This window comes from Chinchilla lanigera, unplaced genomic scaffold (assembly GCF_000276665.1).
Source record: "Chinchilla lanigera isolate Chin_1 unplaced genomic scaffold, ChiLan1.0 scaffold00036, whole genome shotgun sequence".
Lineage (NCBI taxonomy): Eukaryota > Metazoa > Chordata > Mammalia > Rodentia > Chinchillidae > Chinchilla > Chinchilla lanigera.
In genome coordinates this window covers 9,238,211-9,259,021 of record NW_004955437.1, presented here as the reverse complement: position 1 = coordinate 9,259,021, position 20,811 = coordinate 9,238,211, and the positions used below count along the sequence as shown (strand labels likewise).

The following is a 20,811-nucleotide window of genomic DNA, read 5'->3' as shown; positions in this document are numbered from 1 at the left end:
CCCTCCGCGGGGGCGCCGACTCTTTCCTCCGGGCCCGGGAGGCTTCAGAGGCAGCAGTCGCGGCGAGCCGCGCGCCGATTTCTCCCGGGACGGCCGCGGGAACCACGCCGGCGACAGCGGCAGCCGGGTAATGCCAGCCCTCCCGGGAGGGGCCCCGCGCACCGCACAAAGCCGGCCTCGGTCCCAGGCCGCGGCCGCGGTGCGGGAAAGTTTGCGGGGCTGGGGCCACACGCGAGCCCGCCATTCCCGAGAGGGTCCCGGGAGCCGCTGTCAGGGCCTCGGGGTGGCGACCTGGAGACGCCGCACTTGCGAGGGGTGACGCGCCACCGCGGTCGCTGTCGGCGGGCCAGGCGCTGTGCGACCCCTGACGAGGTGCAGCAGTCGGCCCCTCGTGCACGGCTAAGGACCCGGCCGGGGAGGCCGAGTGACCTGGCCGAGCTGACGCCGCCGAGCAGTGGCGGAGCTGTGATTCGGTCCCGTCCGACCGGTCCAGCAGCCCAGTGTGCACCGTTAGGTTCACTGCTAGCGGCGAAGCGTGAGGTTAGAGGCGAACTCGCGGGGCTGGGGTGTGGGGCTGGGGTGTAGCTCGGGGGTGGGTGCTCGGCTGAGCTGTGGGCTCCTGGGTCCCGACCCCAGCACAGGGAAAGAAGGTAGATGTGACCCCGACTTGCTCAGCAGAGCCTCGCAGTGCTGGCGTTTGGGATTCTGCTTCTATTTTCAGTTCATCAGTCTTCTTTTCACCCAGTGGCAAAAATGTCTGTTCTTTTGAGGAGCTCTCTTAAGAGTGTCCAAGTTTTCTGTGTCCTTTGGTCACAGGCAGATTGACTTACTACCCTTTGAGGTTTTAAAGCTGAGCTGTGCCAGTCACTGCAGCAGGAGAAAGAATATTTGTTTTCGCAATCTCTGTTTTCTGCCCCAACGTAGTTTATTTGCCTGGGTCTTCTCTGTCTCAGTAAATGATATCATCATAAATGGTACTGTCCCTTGTTCAACGCAGAAACTGTCCCATGTCCCTTCTTCCCACTTCTAACATGTCAGACCTCATGGGTCTAACTGGTTAGCTGTACCTCCAAGTGGCATGCCCAAGCTATCCTCATGCTATCACTGTGGTCCACACTTACTTCTTCCCTCTCAGGATGGTTTCAGGTGCCTCCTTTCCATCCTACTTTTGCTATCCTCTAGTTTACTCTGTATATAGTAATCAAAATGGTTTTTAAAACTGACTTTATAGGCTTGAAAAGTGTTTATTGAGCATCTGCCATGTATTCGGCATAAGGGTGAACAAACCAGAGTTGTCCTTATGGAGTTTAAAGTCTTAGCAGTGTGGGTGGATAAGATGGAGAGGTTAGAAATGTCTTGATGTGTTAAATGTGAGTAGGTAATAAGGACAGAATAAAGCAGAGAAAGGAAGGAGGTAAAGTTTTTAAGATAGAGTAGCCAGGGAAGGTCTTCTGAGAAGGTGACTTGAATAAATACCAGAAGGGGAGGGAGTGGGCAATGCAGACTATCTGGAGGGAAAACGTCAAATCACACTCTTACTTAAAATCCTTATCATATTAGGATAAAGTTTCCTAATATAAACTGGGCATGGTAACATACAACCCGTCCCCGACACTGAGGAAGACTGAGGCGGAAAGATCACCAAGTCTGTTAGCAAGGCACCGTCAGTAAATAAATAAATAAATAAAAAAGGCCTGGGATTGTAGCTTAGTGGCAGAGCTCAGTCCATTTGTTCCTGGGTACCAGAGGGGGAAAATCCCAACTGTGGTTTCTGTCTTCTCTCACCTTGCTGCAGCCATACCAGACTTTCATTGCCCAAAACACACCAAACACATTACCCAGGTGCTTTTTCACTTTGTGTGAAACACCCTTGTGTTTCTTCGCAATGCTGACATCTCATTCTGTCTCCTGGGTTAAATGATGCCACCTCAGAGAAGCTTCTAACTGTCCTGTCCTTTTCCTCAGTCTTTCCTGGTGCCTTCTTTTCATGACTCTCTAGCACTTACCACGATGAGAAGCACTGGAAAAAACATACCTGTTTTTGGCTAGCCTCCTTAACTAGAAGTGCATAGGTTCTGAGAGCAAGGATTTTATTCACTGCTCTGTTCCCATACCCAGTAAAAATGAGAGGTCACTGGGAAGATTACAGGTATGGGCTTTTATCTCTAAGGAAATGATAATTTTAAAAAATGTTTTATTTGGGGATAGTTTCTTATCATAGCTATTTCTTACCTTGTTGGACCACAGTGTTATGAGTAGGGAGAACATTTTTGGCTATAGCAATCTGTTGACTATGTTGACACTTTTACCTTTGTAGAGACGCTCTCCTGGTCTGCGTTCTGACTCTTCTGTGGAACAGAGCTTAAGGATCACTGTTGGCAATGACCACTTTTGTGTTAGCACACCAGAACGGCGACACCTTAATGATCGGCTGGGGTCACCAGTGGATAATCTGGAAGACATGGACAGGTAGGCTTCCCCTAGGGCAGGTGCACTGTACCATCCTAAAAGGCAGAAATGTTGTTTTCTGAATGATGTCTTTGAAAGGACAGTGCCAACACTGAGATTATTCCCAATATCCCTGTGTCCAGGACAAAGTATGACTTTTCTAAGAGGAGAATGTATCGACATAAACTCTGTTTCTGAATGAATTCTACAAGGAAGAGACTGTTTAAAAAGTTCATCTTGGTATGTCTAGAAACAGGGCTGTGAGGGGCTATAATCAGAGTCCTCAAAGCAAAAAAATTAATTGAAATAACATGGATTCTAAAATATTTAGAACCATGAGGGGTCCTTTATGCAAAGATTTGGAGAATTTTTTTTTTTTGGTGATAACTGGATATCGAACCCAAATGTGTTCTGCCACTAGGCTACATCAGCCCTTTTTATTTTTCATTTTGCAGCAAGGTCTTGCTAAACTGCCTAGGCCGACCTCAAACTTGTGATCCTTCTGCCCTAACCTCCTGAGTTGCTGGGATAACAGGCATGTGCTGCCATGCCTGACTGCAGGAAAGATTTTCTTAAAAACGTTTTTAAAGTTTGTGCAGGTCCCATTGAGACCATACTCTTAAGGGAAATAAACTGGACATATGTGTAAATACTACCTAGATTCTCTGGTGTGAGAAACCAAAAGTGTAGATAAGCACCAAAATACACAATAGTTATTGTGAAATAGGAAAAAAATGTTCAGATGTGGAGGGGAACAAGAGAGGGGGGGAAGGGGAAAGGAAAGAAGGGATAAGTAAAAAAAAATGAGAAAAGAAGGAAAACATGAAAACAAAGCTTTTGTAAATGGAGAGGGGAGGAGGGGTTGAATGGAGGGTAGGGGAATGGGAAAAAGAGAATCAAGATATGTCATGTACAGGTACAAATTCTCTATGACGAATGTGATTATGTATTTCTAAAATGTGTCAATAAAATCTAATTCAAAGAAGTTTGTACAGGTCAAATATTGATTCAGACAAGGTTTAGATATGTCTGATAATATATATAATATATATATATTAAGCATATAAGCAGTGGTGAAGAGTTAGAGTTCTTCAAAAATGTTTATGTTCAATTATTTACAACTATTGAATAGTAGTTGACAAATAATGTACCAAATAGACTCCACAGCATGAAATATAGACCTCAGGTATTAGGAAGTTGACTGTATATGGGAAATAAATAATCTCATTAGGTGTTTTTCACCTCAAAAAGTCAGAAGATAAAGATTGGAAAGCAGGGCTGAGACTGTGTCTTTTATGGTCTCTGCTTGCATACTGAGAGTTTCCACAAATGATTAGCAGTAGCAGAGATCAAAGAAGTGGTCTTTCATACCAAGGCTATTTGTTCAGTAGTGTGCAGAGCACAGTGGGCAGGTGGGGACAGCTCGGCAGGAAGTCTGAGGATAGTGCTGCTCTTGGAAATACTCACTTTAAAGCTCCAGAGGCTGCAGACACAGTGAGGCAAAGCAGGGTAGTTGTGTGTCCTACACACTGTGGCTTCTGAGAACAGGACTTCAAGGTATGTAACTGTATACTTGAGGAGACAATAGTTCTTGCCCTTCCGGTGGCTTCTATTTTGAGATATGATTGAGTAGGCAGTCTGGGTAGGTAGTGCATGAGGTGTGATTCTTTGCCTTCCTTGAGGTTTTTCGTTTTGTTTTGTTTTTTTGTCTTTTTGAGACAGGGTCTCGCTATGCAGTTCAGACTGACCTTGAGTGCTCACTTTGTAGCCCAGGCTAGTCTCAAACTCAACGATCCTCCTGCCTCAGCCTGGCCACCACACCTGGCCTCGTGCTGAAGTTTTGAGGGATCTTAAGCATTCCCTAGAATGTTAGGCCTAGGATGTCACCTCTCTTCTGTACACACTTTATTATGAGCTTCAGATAATTGGTTGTCTTTTTAAGTTATGAAAATTTAGGACTGTAATTAATCATCTTTTTAGAAGCATGTGTTTTAGAGAGACCCAATTTTCAGAAAAAGTGAGATTAAGGTTCTCAATGGACTCATTCTCTTCTACCACCTCCACATTTGTGTTCCTTTGCACTTTCTCAGTATGGTTTGTGGGGAGTTACTGTCTACTAACACCAGGCCATGGCACCACTGGCGTATTCAGGATGTCTCAACAGTGAGTCTCATCTTCCACTAATCAAATGGGCCATTTCTAGCCCTTATAGATGTTTATTTTCTTTTTCATGAGACCCTAATACAGTGGGCCCCCAAAATTCACAGGGGTTATATTCTTAGAGCACCCGCGAATTGTGAAAAACTGCAAATTTCAGATATGATTTAAAAAAAAAAAAGCCTATATTTTAAACCCTAAATATGGTATGTCTCCCACAGTTATGTAATTTAATAAAATACTGTATTGATAGAGCCTTAGAAGGTGCAAAATGTTTTGGCAGCATCTTAGGGATCTCAGAGCTTTAAGAAGAGCAAAACTGAGACCCCTCAATAGCTACATGTGGTGCAGCAACCTGCTAAGATGTGGAATGTTGGTGCAACTGCCTGAGATGGGTTACAGGGCAGCAACCAGTCAGCAGTAAGGAGAACTGACTGATGCTCTCAGATTGGCTACTTGCAAATCTCCCACCAAAAAACTAATTGCAGAGGATATTTGCAGTTTCCATGAAATTGCAGGGGTTTTCAAGAACAATTATTGGTTAAACTCGAAGGAAAAATCTTGGAACTACTGAGGTCACAAGCTCTGAACCATGACTTTGCAGGGGTATAGTGTATTCCTTTTCCTATTGAGTCTGTTAAGTTTATTGTATCAAGTTGGATGACAACCAAGTTACCAGGGTTGTTAGTATTTTTCTTCAGCAGTCCCCTAGCTGACTACAACTTGTTCAAAAAGGGAGCATTAACAGGTTATATGAAAAATTCTAAGAGACTGAGTTTCTCAAGACTAGTGGAAAAAAATTTTTAAATTTAAAAATTAAAAAAAAAAGACTAGTGGATATGAGGCCAGTTTCTCCTGTATATCAAAGTACTCTGTACAGTATACATTGCAATCATGAAATTCTATCACGTGACTCCTGCTGGCCCTGATAGAGTTTGATGAAATAGGATATATTTCCCCTTGATTTGCTTAGGGAAAAGACACAAGCAGACAATTTTTTTAGGGCATTTTGAGGACTCAGTAAAAAAAAAAGAATGGAAAATATAGGCTCTGAAGGACTTCTTTTTTTATGTGCTGGGGATTAAACCTAGGGCATTTAGGCAAGTGCTCTGTCACTTGAACTATACCTCTTAGCCATAAAGGAACCTTTTTTTAGGGAGTACCAGAACTCGAACTCAAGACCTTATGCTTGCCAGGCAGGCACTGCACCACTGAGCTAAATCCCTGGCCCCATAAAGGATCTTGTTAAAGAAATTATATATATTTTTAACCATTTTATTGAGATATAATTAACATATCATATAATTTCCCCTCATAAAGTGTATAATTTAGAAGATTTTAGTATAGTCAGGGTTGTGCATCCACCAGTGCATTCAATTTTATAACACTTTTGTTATGCCATAAAGAAACCTAGCACCTTCAGCTATTATTCACCCTAGTGCCAGCCCTAATCTTCTTTCTCTTTATATAGATTTGCCTATTCTGGACATTTCCATATAAATAGAATCCTATGTTATATTGTCCTTTGTGATTGGCTTCTTTCATTTAGCATAATGTTTTTAAGGTTTATTCATATGTATAGCACTCCTTTTAATAGCCAATAATATTTCATTGTATGCATAACCACATTTTGTGTATTTATCAGTAGTGAATGTGTGGACAGCATTGGGTTATTTTAACTTTTTGGCTATTATAAATAATACTGCTAAGCTGGGGGTGGTAACACACGCCTGTAGTCCCAGTGCTTGGGAGGCTGAGGCGGGAGGATCACTGTGAGCTAGCGGCCAGCCTGGGGTACCTAGTGAATTCAAGGACAGCTTGTACTACATAGTGAGACCCTGTCTCAAAACAAACAAAAAAATGCTGCTGTGAACATTAGTGTATAAGCTCATATATGGACTTAATGTACTTTTTTTCCTTTTTTTTCCCTTGGTGGTAATGAGGATTGAAGCTTGGGCCTTGTGCATGCTAGGCAGGTATTCTACTGCTGAGCTACACTCCTAGCCCGACATTTTCTAACTTGTTTAATAGAAATTGGTAAACACAAAAAATGGAGTAGTACCATGAACCCTTGTGTGGTTATTATCTATATCTAGCAGTCAATTTTTAAAAGAGACTTGATATTAGAAAACAGTTGGATTTAACCTAGACTTCTAGAGAGTGTCCATCATTGGACTCCTCAGTCTACAAGAGATGTGGTACTTCCTAGGGCATGTTTTTATTCCATCTAGTTTTCTCTCTTACTTCTTAGGAGTCCTGTGGAAAGAAGACCTGAGCTTCTAATAAGCACCCCGATTTCTTTTTTTTTTTTTGGTTTTTCTCCGGTACCGGGAACCAAACTCACGACCTTGCGCTTGCCAGGCAGGCGCTTTGCCGCTGAGCTAAATCCCCAGCCCCGCACCCCGATTTCTGATTGTATTTATGTGACAGTTTAAAAAACTATTTGCGCTGGGCGTGGTGGTGCATGCCTGTAATCCCAGCACTTGGGAGGCTGAGGCAGGAAGATTGTTGGGAGTTCGAGACCAGCCTGGGCTACAAAATAAGCTCAAGGCCAGCCTGAACTGCATAGCAAGATCCTGTCTCAAAAAGACAAAAAAAAACAAAAAAGCAAAAAACTTACTTATATGCCTCCTTTAATTATATGTCTTCTTTTGCTGGAGTTTCCACATCTGGACTGAGGCTTCCTGAGAGCCATCTTATTCCTAGCTTCTTGACATTTAGTGTTGGATTAGGGTATGGGCTGATATTCTCTTTTTATTATTATTATTATTTTTTTTTAATCTGCATAATAGTTTTAGTGTGGAGCTGACCATAAAAGCATGGATGAACTTGCCCCTATCCATGTAGCCTATTTTTGTATGGTAGATGGTATTTTAGTGGTGGAGCAACTCAACTCTTGGCTATTCCTCCCTGGAAGGTAGGTATGGACATGACTGATAGACCTACAGAGTAAAAATTTTTCTCCAGTTACGTTTCATTTAAGAGATCATCCTTGGTACATTCCCATTCCTTCCTACTTCATACTATATTGTGACCTCAGAATTCCCTAAATTCCAATCTGGATTTCTACAGGCAGCATTCTTTCAGTGGATGTGAGAAAGTTTAACCTTGATAGCCTTTCATAAAGTAATTTGTAGCTTTTGCCAAATTACTTTGTAGCTTTGGACAAAGGCAGCACTGGTGGATAAGAAAATGCAACTTCTTGCTGTTCTGCTAAAATAGTCTCAGAGGTAGTAAAACGACTATTTATAAAAAAATAACTTCTAGAAACATGCATGCATGCAAAGTAGCAATTAAAAATAGTATGGCAATAATTGCCACCATTTACATGGAAATTCACTTGAACATGAGTAACATGGGAGAATTTCCATTTTTCACTCAGATAGTTTGAAAGCTTTATGCTTACACTGGGATCTGAGGCAGGAGGATCGCTATAAGTTTGAGGCCACCCTCAGTTACAAAGTGAATTCAAGGCCAGCCTGAAGTACATAGTGAAACTCTGTCTCAAAAAGACAAAAAAAAAAAAAAAAAAAAAAGTTACATGCTTAAAGTAGTAGAGAATCTTTATTTCTATCTGTGATTAAATTTCTTTTTTTGGTCATAGATGCTGTATGGCCACAGTGCCCAAAAAGGTTAGATCAGTGTGTATGGTGCAGAGCTCTAGGCTGAAAGGACAGTTGTCTTATCCTGTATTTTTTTCCTTCACGCCACAGAGATCTGAAACTGTTGTATTTCTGTGAAATAAAAACATAGCCAAACCATCATCTCTGTTTGGGTCAAAACTTAGCAGAGTGCTTGTGAGTATCCAGGTGAGATAGAAAAAGGGTGAGAAAACAGTTTTGTGGGTTTTTAACATCCCCCCCCAAATCATACTCACTTTTCCCAAGTGAAATATCATATAGAACTTGAACATGTAGACATCATGAAGTTGGGGCTCGTGTCATGATGTAAGTGGGGTGGAAGGCTGAGAGTCTTCTGGTTCTGTTTTCCTAGCACCTTTTTCCTGTAGAGAACTCTTAAGCATTTTTGAAAATCTCTGCGGAATACAGTTTAAAAACCATTGTTGTGAACTGATATTCCTCACACTTTGAACCTGGAGAACAGGTGCTGTCCTGCAGGTCTTGTTAAAATACAGCTCTGGCCGGGAATGTAGTTCAGCAGCACAGTGCCTACCTGGCAAGTGCAAGGTCCTGAGTTTGATTCCCGATACCAAAAATGAAGGAAGGAAGGAAGCAAGCAAGGAAGCTCTGGCTATAGTGAGCAGAACCTGAGGATTTGTGTTTCTAGTAAGTTCCCATTTAATGCCAGTGGTGCTGGTCCTGACTACACATTTGGTAGCAAAGAGCTAGAATTTAGTTACTCTAGAGTTGTGTAAACCTGAGAATCTTTATAGTCTGTTATTGGTGTTTTCACATCTCCCAAATCCTAATATGATAATCTGCTTTCCCAGTGTAATCAAAGAAATTAGCATAAGAGCTCTGTCTACATGTATTGGTAAGATCAACCCCTGGTTAGAGGCTGAAACTGCTTGTCCCCCTGAGGAAAGGGAGGGGAAATGTTGCATGTATTGCATAGATCTCTTCTTAGATTTCATGATTATTATCTTTTGTCGTAAACATTCTGTAGTTCACTAGCCAAATAACAGTTTCAGCCTTGTCTAGTCTTACCCTTTCCAAGACCATTATATTTAGTGATGCTTGTCTCTTTCCTCAGGGATGACCTGATAGATGATTCTATCTTCACTCGACGCTCCCAGTGCTCTCGGGGTCTTGAGCGATATATTTCCCGGGAAGAGGAGCCTCTTAGTCCCTTCTTGGGACAATTTGATGAGGACTACAGAACAAGAGAGACTTTCCTGCATCGATCTGATTATAGTCCCCATATCAGTTGTCATGATGAGCTATTGCGGGGAACAGAACGGACTAGAGACAAACTCAAAAGCTCCTACTCTGTCCGATCTGAAGAAAGGAGCCGGGAGGCCAAAAGGCCCCGTTATGATGATACAGAGAAGATATACAGCATGGGAGGGGATCACCCAGCTTTTACTTCCGGGACTCGAAACTATCGGCAGCGCAGACGAAGCCCAAGTCCTAGGTTTCTAGACCCTGAGTTTCGAGAGCTGGACCTTGCCAGGAGAAAGCGAGAGGAAGAGGAACGAAGTAGGAGCTTGAGTCAGGAGCTTGTGGGAGAAGATGATGGTGGCAATAGCTGTTCTATTCCTGGATTATCAGGTGCCCTGACAGCTTCGGAGCCCGGATATTCTTTGCATCGGCCTGAGGAAGTATCTGTGATGCCCAAGAAGTCCATTCTGAAGAAGCGGATTGAGGTGGACATGGAACCTTCTGTACAGGTATCTGTTAACATATTTTCCAGAGTCTCTTACTAGTCCCTCTGGTATCTTACTTTCCTGGTGGCTGTGTTCCTAAAGGTATCTTTGTAATATGTAATATGTACTGAGCCAATGTTGTTATACCTGTAAGCTGTACTTTATAGGAATCTCCAGGTGAAACTGTGGGTCTTATAATGGATTGATAGAGGGCTTCCATTGTCAGATTTCTAGGCTTTCTAAAGAGACATTATGGAGATTATCTACTGTAAGTTTTTTCTTTATGATAGTCTTGTAGGAATCTTTGAATATGGGTTTCTTGGAAATGAAACTTAAAGGGCAAAAGGAGGAGGTGATTTGAATTTCCTCATGTCCTTTTAAAAAAACAACAAATGTGTAAGTTGTAGGATCCTAAACCAGAAAGCAAGTGATTCTGATTTTGGACCCACTTCTGCCATCAACTTGCTGTGTGATTTTTAGATAAGTTACCTCATCATCCTGTGCCTTACTCTTATTCCTCTCTTATGAAAAGATGGTTGGGCAAGACCACTAGTCTAGGTAAAGGCTTCCAAAGAAGTTACTGAGGGTATTTACAAAAGCAAGTGGTGCCTGCTTAATCTAGTTAAAAGTCTAGAATTACTGTTGACACTTTAAAGCAGCACCACTTTTATGTGTTTTCTTTTGGGGATCCACAGAAATGAAAATAAGCTGTGAGATCTCTAAAATCCTTTTGAAATCAGATTCCTTGAAAAAGACTTTTAAAAGGGTGAAAGTGGGAATTCCATGCAGTCTGCCTCAGTTTCTTGGAGCAGAGACATCTGGAGAGATGGGGACCCATATCTCAAACTTGGCTAAGGACACTCTTCATTTACGTAGACTTGTATCTCCTCTATTGATTCAGAAAGAACAAGATTTTAAAGTGTTTATCCCAGCTACTAATATCCTGAGATTCTTCTTGGGTCTAAATCAGTCATGTTTGTCTTTGCAGCTTGGCAGTTTTTCCAGCAGCACCAGCGCTAGCCAGGATCATGCTGGACACTCACCTCTTCCACTAAGTGGTGCTATTGCAGCTTTTGCCTCAGAGATTGAAGATAAGGAGACAACAGTGGAGACTGCCCTGAAAGAACCTCAGGGCAACCTCTACCAATGGGGTCCCCTCTCTGGGGTGCCCAAAGACAGCAGTCCCCTCAGAGAAAAATTTGGAAGCTTTCTGTGCCACAAGGAAAACCTGGATTTGAAGGCTGAGGGACCAACAGACTTCTTACTGCCCCATGAGAGAGCTAGCCAGGATGGAAGTGGGTTTTCCCGCATTCTGAGCATGTTGGCGGATTCTACCAGCACACAGGAGAAAAGACGCCGAAGCTTTCCTGACATTGAAGATGAGGAGAAATTTCTCTATGGGGATGAAGAAGAGGACTTTAAGGCAGAGTCCCCACCAAAGGCCCCTGGGGACTCTGAGAGTGAAGTTATAAGGCAGAAAACAAGCTCCCTCCCCTCTTCATCTCCAGCTATAAAGGGGGAATCCCTAGAAGAGACCAATCCCGAATATGCCAAGATTCATGACTTGCTAAAGACCATAGGGCTGGATATCGGAGTAGCAGAGATTAGTCAACTGGCTGTGCGCACTCAAGAGCGACTTCACGGCAAGAAGCCATCATCACGCTCCACAACTGACCGGCGTTCTTCTGTTGACCGACACTTTTCAGCAGACCGTTCCTCTGTTGACCGCCGTTTCTCGGTTGATCGGTACTCCTCAGATCCCCATAGACTGGATGACAGGGAGACACACCGTGGCAATGCACACTCCCCTGAGGGGTCCCATCCACACTCAGCCTCCTCGATAGATCCTTACCTACTCACAAAACACAGCCCTCCCTTCCTAAAATCTGACCATCCAGTAGGTCATATTTCAAGACCCAAGGTAGTTGGTGGTGGGTTTCAGTCAGCTGTTGCAGTCAGGTGTGTATTGCCCTCCGCATCTTCTACCCCAATTAGGCTTCCCCACTCTGCTTCATTATCTCAGTTTCATGTGCCACAGGACTCTCAGTTTGCCGCAGCTCGGATACCTCCAAACTACCAGGGACCAGCCATCCCTGCTGCCTCCTTCGATGCTTATAGGTCCTACATGGCCTATGCAGCTGCAAGATGGCCCTTGTACCCTGCATCTCAGCCAGCAACCCCGCTTCTACCTGAGCTTCATAGAATAATGCCACTAACCAAACAAGCTTCTCGGAGCCGTCCCAACCTCCGTGTCATCCCCACTGTGACTCCTGACAAGCCCAAACAGGAGGAGTCAGTGCCAGACTCAGTTCCTACTGCCCAAGTACCTGTCCAGGTGTCTATCCCACCACTCATAAGATACAACCCAGAGAAAATCTCCGATGAGAAGAACCGTGCCTCCCAGAAGCAGAAGGTGGATATTCATTTGGCGGGGGGTCTTACGCCTGAGTTTTTTATTTTAACAGAAATTTGTGTTTTAGAGGGGGCTGAGATCTGTAAGGGCCTTCTACTTTAAGTCCTGTGGAGGGTGCAGTCATCACCCTATGTAAATGTAAACAGCCCCTTAATCTTCTCATGTATTTTGTCCTTATAGCTAAACAAAGTATGGCCATAAGTTCCATTCAGATTGTTAGACTTTTCAATATTTATTTCTCAATCCATATTGATAGCCTTAGAGAACAGTGAGTGAAGGAGAGAAGAACCTTAAAGTATCCCATAGTCTTGTTTTTGACAAGATTAAAAATAAAAAATAGATAATCCTTTGAAGGCAAAAAAATACTTCCTCTTAATTTTCTGTTATACTCAGATACCCTGAACTTTAGGCTTTAGTTTTATTGAAGTGTTTTTTGGAAAGAAGGGAAATAGATTCAATAAAGACAAAACTTAAGACCTTAAGAGCCAGGCATGGTGGTGCACGCCTGTAATCCCAGCACTCGGGAGGCTGAGGCAGGAGGATCATTGTGAGTTGGAGACCAGCCTGGGCTACAAAGTGAGCTCAAGGCCAGCCTGAACTGCATAGCTAGACTCTGTCTGAAAAAGACCAAAAAAAACCAAAACCAAAAACAAAACCTTAGAGACAGGAAGGTCTGGAAGACTGAGAACTTTCTCATTACTTTCCCTCTAAGAGACTAGCACTTAAATCAAGCTGGTAACACATAGATTTATTTTCATTGGCCTATCAGAGACAAGCCTTATTTTTTTTTCTGGTAGGTGGTAGTAATACAGTTTAAAGATCATGAGCTTTAGGACAAATATACTTGTATTTTAAATCTGTCACTGTAACCGGGTAAGTTAACTTTATATCAGCTCAGTTTTCTTACTGTAACAGAAAATGTAAGGATTCAATAACATGAAACATGACTATTATAGTGCCTCACCCATGACACAGTTTCCTTCTCCACAGCTCCCTTTGGCTCAGAAGCAGTGTTTAGTAGTCACCGTCAGTGACTTTAGGTGGTTGCTACATAAGAATAGCACTTTCTGGGTAGTATAGTTCTGAAAAGGAGGATAATTCTATTCTGGAATCTGAACAGAATAAAGTATCATTTTTGACTACAAAATGCACCTTGAGACCATACTCTTAAGTGAAATAAACCAGACACATGTTCAAGTAATTGCATGGTTTCTCTGGTATGAAATATAGAAAATGTAAATAAAGGCCAAAATGTTGAATGTTGTGGGGAAAAAAAATCAGTGCCTCATTGTGTAGGCATTTAATCTCTGGGTTAAGATACCTAGCATGAGGGTTTCTGGAAGAGAATAGTAGAAAAAGGATGTTGGAGGCTGAGGTACTGTCTTACCATTTTGTACTCTGTAGGTTATTGAAGAGAGAGAAAAACTGAAAAGTGATCGGGAAGCCCGCCAGAAGAAAATGTACTATCTCAGGACCGAGTTGGAGCGGCTACATAAACAACAAGGTATCAGACAGCTGTGTATGGCTGCCTTTTTTGTAGTGATTTGAACAGAGGACATGCTGGTACTCTCATGCAGGTTCAGTGACCCAAAGTCTCACTTTAAAGAAACAATTATGACATAGAGTCTTTACTGTCCCCATACATGAAGCCATAATAAAGAAAGCACTTTTTTCCCAGATTATTAACATCTTACTACATTTGCTCTAGTCTTTTATTTCTTTATCTCAGTCTATGTGTGTTTTTTTTTTTTTCCTGAACTGTTTAGAGTAAGTTATAGATAATGGCTGTTGTTTAACCCTAAGTATTTAAGTATGTATTTCCTATCAATAAAAAATATATATACATAACACATAGTACACTAATAAAAATTAGGAAATTAACAAATATGGTGCTATTATGTAGTCCACCAGTCTTACTTGTATTTTACCAGTTATCTTAGTAATTTTTGTGTGTGTGCGTGCATCCTTACAGGTGTGTGTGTGTTGCTGGGAATTGAACCTAGAGCCTTTGCACTGACCTACATACATCCCCTACCCTTTCTTAGTTTTATTTTTAAGAAAAGTTCTTGCTAAGTCTAAGTCACTAAGTTGCCCAGGCTGGCCTTAAACTTTCAGTCCTCCTACCTCAACCTCCCAGAATGCTGTGATTACAGGCATGTGCCACCATGCCCAGCTCCCAGTAATGTTCTTTTGTTTTTTGTTTTTTTGTTTTTTTGTTTTTTTTTTGGTTTTTTTCCGGTACCGGGAATCAAACTCACGACCTTGCGCTTGCCAGGTAGGCGCTGTGCCATTGAGCTAAATCCCCAGCCCCCCAGTAATGTTCTTTACAGCAAAAGAAATGCAGGCTTATTCATCACATTCAGCTGATAGACTCTTTTAGTCTTCTATCTTTTAATAACACTCCTGAGCCTGTGTTTTATAACATTGACATTGGAGAAGAGGGTGCATATTTTATAGCGTGTTTCTTAATTTTGGTTTGTCTGATGTTTCCTTATAATTAAATTTGGGTATTCACTTTTTGCAGGTCTATTAAGGAAGCGATAAGTTTATTCCATGTGTTCATTTATTCCATTACTGGTGATGTTAACTTTGATCATTTGGTTAATGTTGGTGTCTGCCATGTTTCTCCACCATAAAGTTACTATTTTATCCTTTTAAATTAATAAGTATTTTATAGGGGAGATACTTTAAGGTTATATAAACTTCAGTTACTCCTCAGATTTCTACCTACTAGTTTAACATCCATTAATAATTCTTGCCCAAATATGTTACGATTATTATTAAATAATTTTCCAATTTCATCATTGCTTCTACCTTTATTAGGTGGTTTCTACCATAAGGAGGAACTTTTCAACCCCTACTCCTATTTGTGTACTCATTTATATCGGTGTGAACTCACAGATTCTTCAGTAGTAGCAGGTTATAATCTTTCTTTATCATGTATTTTCATGCTCAGATTGTCTCAGATTTAGCTAGTGAAGGCCTCATGAGCTGGCTCCATGTCTTTTTAGTAACCCCTTATCACTTTTGAGCACATCCTTACTTTTTGCCCCAGGATGTTCTGTGATGCCTTACTTTTTATTCCATCTCTTCATCTCTGCTTTTAGGAATTACTATACACAATAAGGAAAGATGGTCACAAGGCCTCTAAATACTGCAGCTTGTTGATAGTATGAAATAACAGTAGATGATAAAATTGCTTGTTTGAATTGTTTAAGGATAAGAAATTTATTCTGCAAAGATCAGCCTATGAGGACCTGCAATTTAAAATAGGGGATAACATTAGGTGAGCCTGAGGCAAAAACTAAAACTCACATGGGAGTTGGTAGTGTCCTTAAATCAGCTAAGATGTGTGACTTTTAATGTTTTTACCCTCTGAATAATATTTTGGCTCCCTGAAGAAAGAACAGCTGCTGTATTCATAATTACAGTATTTATTAATCTTTTTAGGGATCCATGCACACAGATGTCTATATACCATTTAGGGAGTTGGTGGAACCCTGAAGCCTGTTCATACATGCTTAGCAGTCAGCCTACGGGAAGGATAATGTGATCAACTATCCTGCCCCTGCATATGAGATGGAAAGGGAGTCTCACTTGTTCTCAGAAACCTTTGTGGAAAATGAGTTTATAACCATAAAGCCCTGATATGTCATTACTTTAAATAAAAAATGACTCATTTAATTTCCCCTATTTTTTTCTATTGGCATTTGAATACTCAGGGGAGATGCTACGCAAGAAGCAAAGGGAGAAGGACGGTCACAAAGACCCACTCCTGGTGGAGATGAGTCGGCTGCAAGATAACATCATGAAGGATATTGCAGAGCTACGGCAGGAAGCAGAAGAGGCAGAAAAGAAGCAATCTGAACTTGACAAAGTGGCTCAGATCTTAGGAATTAACATCTTTGATAAAGCCCAGAAATCTTCAAATGACAGTAAAGAGCTTACTGAGAAGCCTGGGAAAGCAGAAAAATCTAAGAGCCCAGAGAAAATGTTGGCCTCCTCAAAGTCTTCTAGCATTAAGGTAACAACTCAGCTTATGTTTTTGTCTATCCTTGAACTCCTACAGAAGCTTTATAACATTTTCTTAGATTCATTTTTCAGAGTATTCTCTTGTTACAGTTCTTTTCTTTTCTTTCTTTTTTTGGTTTTTGGTATTTTTGACTTGTATATTTTCTAGTGCAAGATGATGGTTTGTGTCCTGAAGAATTTATTTTATATTTTCTGTGTATAAGCCTTCAGTTTATTCTTTTTTTAAAATTAGTATGTTTATAGTATGTAATGTTTATATTCTTTCTGGGGAGTTGGTACGTGTACATAATACATCTTAATTGCTTTTTTCACCCCCTTTCTCTTCCCTACCTCTCTGCTCCACCCATCTCTTGATCCCATTCGCTTTTGGAGGGAGGGCACATATTTATAGTTCTTAGTGTTTACATTCTCTTAAAGCGTAAACCAAATCATGGTACTCTTCTTCAGAATTTTAGCCATTCCCTGTTGCTCACAAAATAGAATCTAAAATCCTTAGTATTCATAGACTTCCATGTTCTTGTTGCACCATTTATTCCTTAACCTATCCAGTCCAATGTATTCACAGCTTATACAATATATGCCGTTTGGGGAGGTTCATATTTAGCACCCATGTTCATGTGTACCACTGTTGCTGAAACCACTGGCTATGTTTCAGTTCTCCAATCAGCAGCATTCAACACAGGGAAATACTTTCTGCTACAAATGTTTTCTTTTGTCTTCTGTCACACTTCTTTTTCTTTTAGGGCACTGGCTACTGCAGCTTGGTCTTTACTGTTTGTCCCTCTCTTATATGATCTTTAAATATTTGAGTTTGTCAGGGCTCATTCCTAGCTCAGTTCTTCAGAATCCTACTCTTTCTTCTTAAGCCATTTCATCTAGTTCTATTGGAAATACTATGTGGCAACTTCCAGTTTTATATTTGAGCTGAAATGATTCTTCTGAGGGTGTAACAGCCCATTCTCTGGTGTTATCCATTCTTGATGAATAGCACCGCTATCCGACATCCTGCCCTTTCACCTTCCTGCCTTCCTCCCCACCTGCCCACCTGCTTGCCTGCCCACCTGCGTTTCTTCTTTCCTTCCTTCCTTTCTGTACTGTGGGTTGAACCCAGAGACTCATGCATGCTAGACAAATACTTTACCACTGAGCTGTATTTTTATTTTTACACACAGTCTCAGTAAATTGCCCAGGCTGACCTCAGACTTTTTCTGTCTAAGTCTCCTGAGCAGCTAGAATTGTAAGTCTGTGCCACCATGCCTGGGTATCCCAGCAGTTTTCATGCTGACAACTTCAAAAGCATTCTCTGTACTTTCCTCTCACTAACTGCCCTATACTCAATCAACTACAAATTCTTTACCTCTCTTCAAAGTGAGTCTCAATTGCACTCACCTTACCATCTCTCATTTCCATCTACTTAAATTCTTGCTTGTACTGCAACATTCTTAATCCTTTCTTCACATTCAGCTAGTCATTGTAATACTGTCTGACCTACCCTTTTAGTCTCATTGCATGCCTCTTCCTTCTTGATAACTGTCATTTCTTTACTGGCCTTTTTCTTCCTTAAACATAAATTCACTGTAATGCCTTTACATCTTGCCTTTCTTTACCATGCAAGCCCAACTCTTTTCTTATTCTTTCTTTTCTTCTTCTTTTCTTTTCTTTTTTTTTTTTTTTTTTTTTTGTCTTTTTGAGACATGGTTTTGCTATGCAGTTCAGGCTGACCTTGAGCTCACTTTGTAGCCCAGGCTGGCCTTGAACTCAAAACGATCCTCCTGTCTCAGCCTCCTGAGTGCTGGGATTACAGGCGTGCACCACCACGCCTGGCTCTTATTCTCTCTTCTAATGTATGGTTTTTCTTCAGATCACAGCTTAAATTACTTCTGTTCCCCTCCTTGATTCATCAGATTATTAAATTTGTTCATAATACCTTATAATTTTCCTTTTTTCCATTTATGACAGTTGTAATTATATAATTACACGTGTTCCCCCAATTAAATTTTAACATTCAAGGAATCAGGGGTTGTGTCTGTCATATTCTCCAACATAGTCACCAGTATACAGATAAATGCCCAGCACATAGTTATGAGTAGTACTCACAAAATGTTACACTATATCTTACATGCCTATCACCTCACAGTGCTCACAGTCTTCCAGATGTGTAATACACTTTTAAACCTCTCTGATTTCTCATTAATAAAGCCAGGAATAATCTTTCTTGGAATCCTACTTATCCATTGAGGATCAACTTGATGAATAATCCTTCCTACATTTCTGTCAGAATTCTATCCAGATTTAGTCAGCCTTTCTTTTTTTTTCATCTGCGACAAGGTTTCACTATGTAGTTCAGGCTGGCCTTGAACTCACTTTGTAGCCCAGGCTCACCTTGAACTCGCAGCAATCTTCCTGCCTCAGCCTCCAAAGTGCTGGGATTATAGACCTATGCCACCACACCCAGCCAGTCAACCTTGCTTTAGCATTTCCATAATAAATTCCTTGTTTCTTTGTAAGATTTATTTCATTGTCTTATTTAAAGACTATTCTCATGTCTGTTTCCTCCACTAAAGGAGAGATTTTTTTAAGATAAAGAAGCATAACTGATTTATATTTTTATTTTCACATCATCCAGTATGTCAGGCACATAGTTGGTTCTCAGTTGCTATTGAGGGATAGGGAAGAGGATGTGCTGTGTTATCCATCAACCAAGCTCTTAATTTCTTTCTTAATCAGATAGACTCTTGTCTCTTTATATCTAGATCTTGAGTCCAGGACCTTTACTGGCAGAAGAGCTTAAAAATTCTGACCCTTTTTAGTTGACTTATTTAAGTTGTGATCAAAATACACAGTGAATGTTTAATTTTTTAAAAAGTAGTACAGTAACAGACACATTGCCATTAGCCCCCTCTCCAGAATGCTTCTCCTCACTTCAAACACATTTAACTTGTTGCTACTTCCTGAAGCACTGGTGAAGTCCTTCTGTGTCTTTACAAGATGTGATCAAAAAAGCATCAAAAGATCAAAAGCACTGCTGCTAAGTGCTACCAACAGGAAGGCAGGCACATATAAACATGATGGTGTGTCCTCATGCACCTTCTTCACTGAATCTGGCACTGTGTGACTTTTGGGTTTTCCTCAAAGTCAAAATGACCATGAAATGTAAATGTTTAAAATCAATTCTGGATATCAAGGTGACCAGGACAGTGCAGCTACAGATACTCAGAAAAGAGGATTTTCAGAGCTGCTGCAGAAAGTGGTGTGAATGATGGGATAAATGTGTTTGAAATAAGAGGAAGGGGGAAGTATCATAAGGGAGACTAGTGGCGGTGTGTCCTTTTTTTTTGTACTGGTAATCGAACTCAGGACCTTGTGCGTACTGGGCAGGTGCTATGCCGCTGAGCTATGTCCCTGGTCCTGGCAGTGTGTCCTTCACTGTATTTTTTTTTTTTTTTTTGAGACAGAGTCTTGCTATGTAGTTCAGCCTTGCTTTGAACTCACTTTGTAGTCTAACCTGGCCTCAAACTCCTGCCTCACCATCCCAAGTTCTGGGATTACAGACATGTGCCACCAGGCTCAGCTACTATTTAAGCATTCAGTAGTTTTCAATTTTACCTTTTATATAGTAGGCTTCTCCTTCTATACCAACACCATAATAATATAGTCTTAACATGGCTAAGTCTTTACATTTTCTAAAGCTACCATAGGGGTAGGTTACAATTTAGTTTTCATCTCAGTAGTAAGGAATGTTATGCCTGTGAACTTTCTTACCTGTCCTTAGTTTTTCATTGTTCTTTGCTTCTTCTGCCTCTCTTTTTCTTTTTTTTTTTTTTTTTTGTGATGCCAAGAATTGAACCTAGGATGTAGTACATGCTAAGCAGATGCCATACCACTGAGCTGTACCCCTAGACCTTTGCTTTTCTTTAAAATATATAGTCAGAAGCTGGGCATGGTGGCGCACGCCTGTAACTCCCGCACTCAAGAGGCTGAGGCAAGAGGATCTTTGCAAGTTCGAGACCAGCCTGGGCTACAAAGTGAGCTCAAGGCCAGCCTGAACTACATAGCGAGACCCTATCTCAAAAAAGACAAAAATTAATTAATTAATTAGTTAATTAATTAATTAAAATATATAGTTGGGTTTGCTGTTTTCTCTTTCTATTCAATTCAGAAAAGTATGCATGTACAAAAGCCCACAACTCCATCTACTTAGAGAAAGCTGTTATATCTTGGTGTATATTATTCTGTATATTATTCCTTTGTTTATAAATTCATTTAACAAATATTTAATGATCACTAAGAAAATGTCAGGCACCAGTCTAGATAGGGGAACTGTAACAGGAAACAGTATAGACTGTTTTCATGAAATAGGAGAAAACACAATAAATATACAGTCGTGTATTAAGTAAGGAAAAATGCCTAAAAAGGAGCTGATCATAGTGGTGCA

At 41.0% G+C, this 20,811-nt stretch overlaps 1 protein-coding gene across 1 annotated transcript in view; it reads left to right on the top strand.

Annotated features, from left to right (window-relative positions):
• Positions 1 to 20,811, top strand: part of Znf318 (zinc finger protein 318) — a gene marked incomplete at its 5' end in the record, with an annotated part of 37,605 nt that continues 16,794 nt past the window's right edge. The window contains 6 exon segments of the mRNA XM_013516978.1: positions 1 to 127; positions 2,318 to 2,469; positions 9,319 to 9,955; positions 10,920 to 12,344; positions 13,749 to 13,848; positions 16,067 to 16,368. Coding sequence (XP_013372432.1) covers positions 1 to 127; positions 2,318 to 2,469; positions 9,319 to 9,955; positions 10,920 to 12,344; positions 13,749 to 13,848; positions 16,067 to 16,368 — 2,743 coding nt within the window.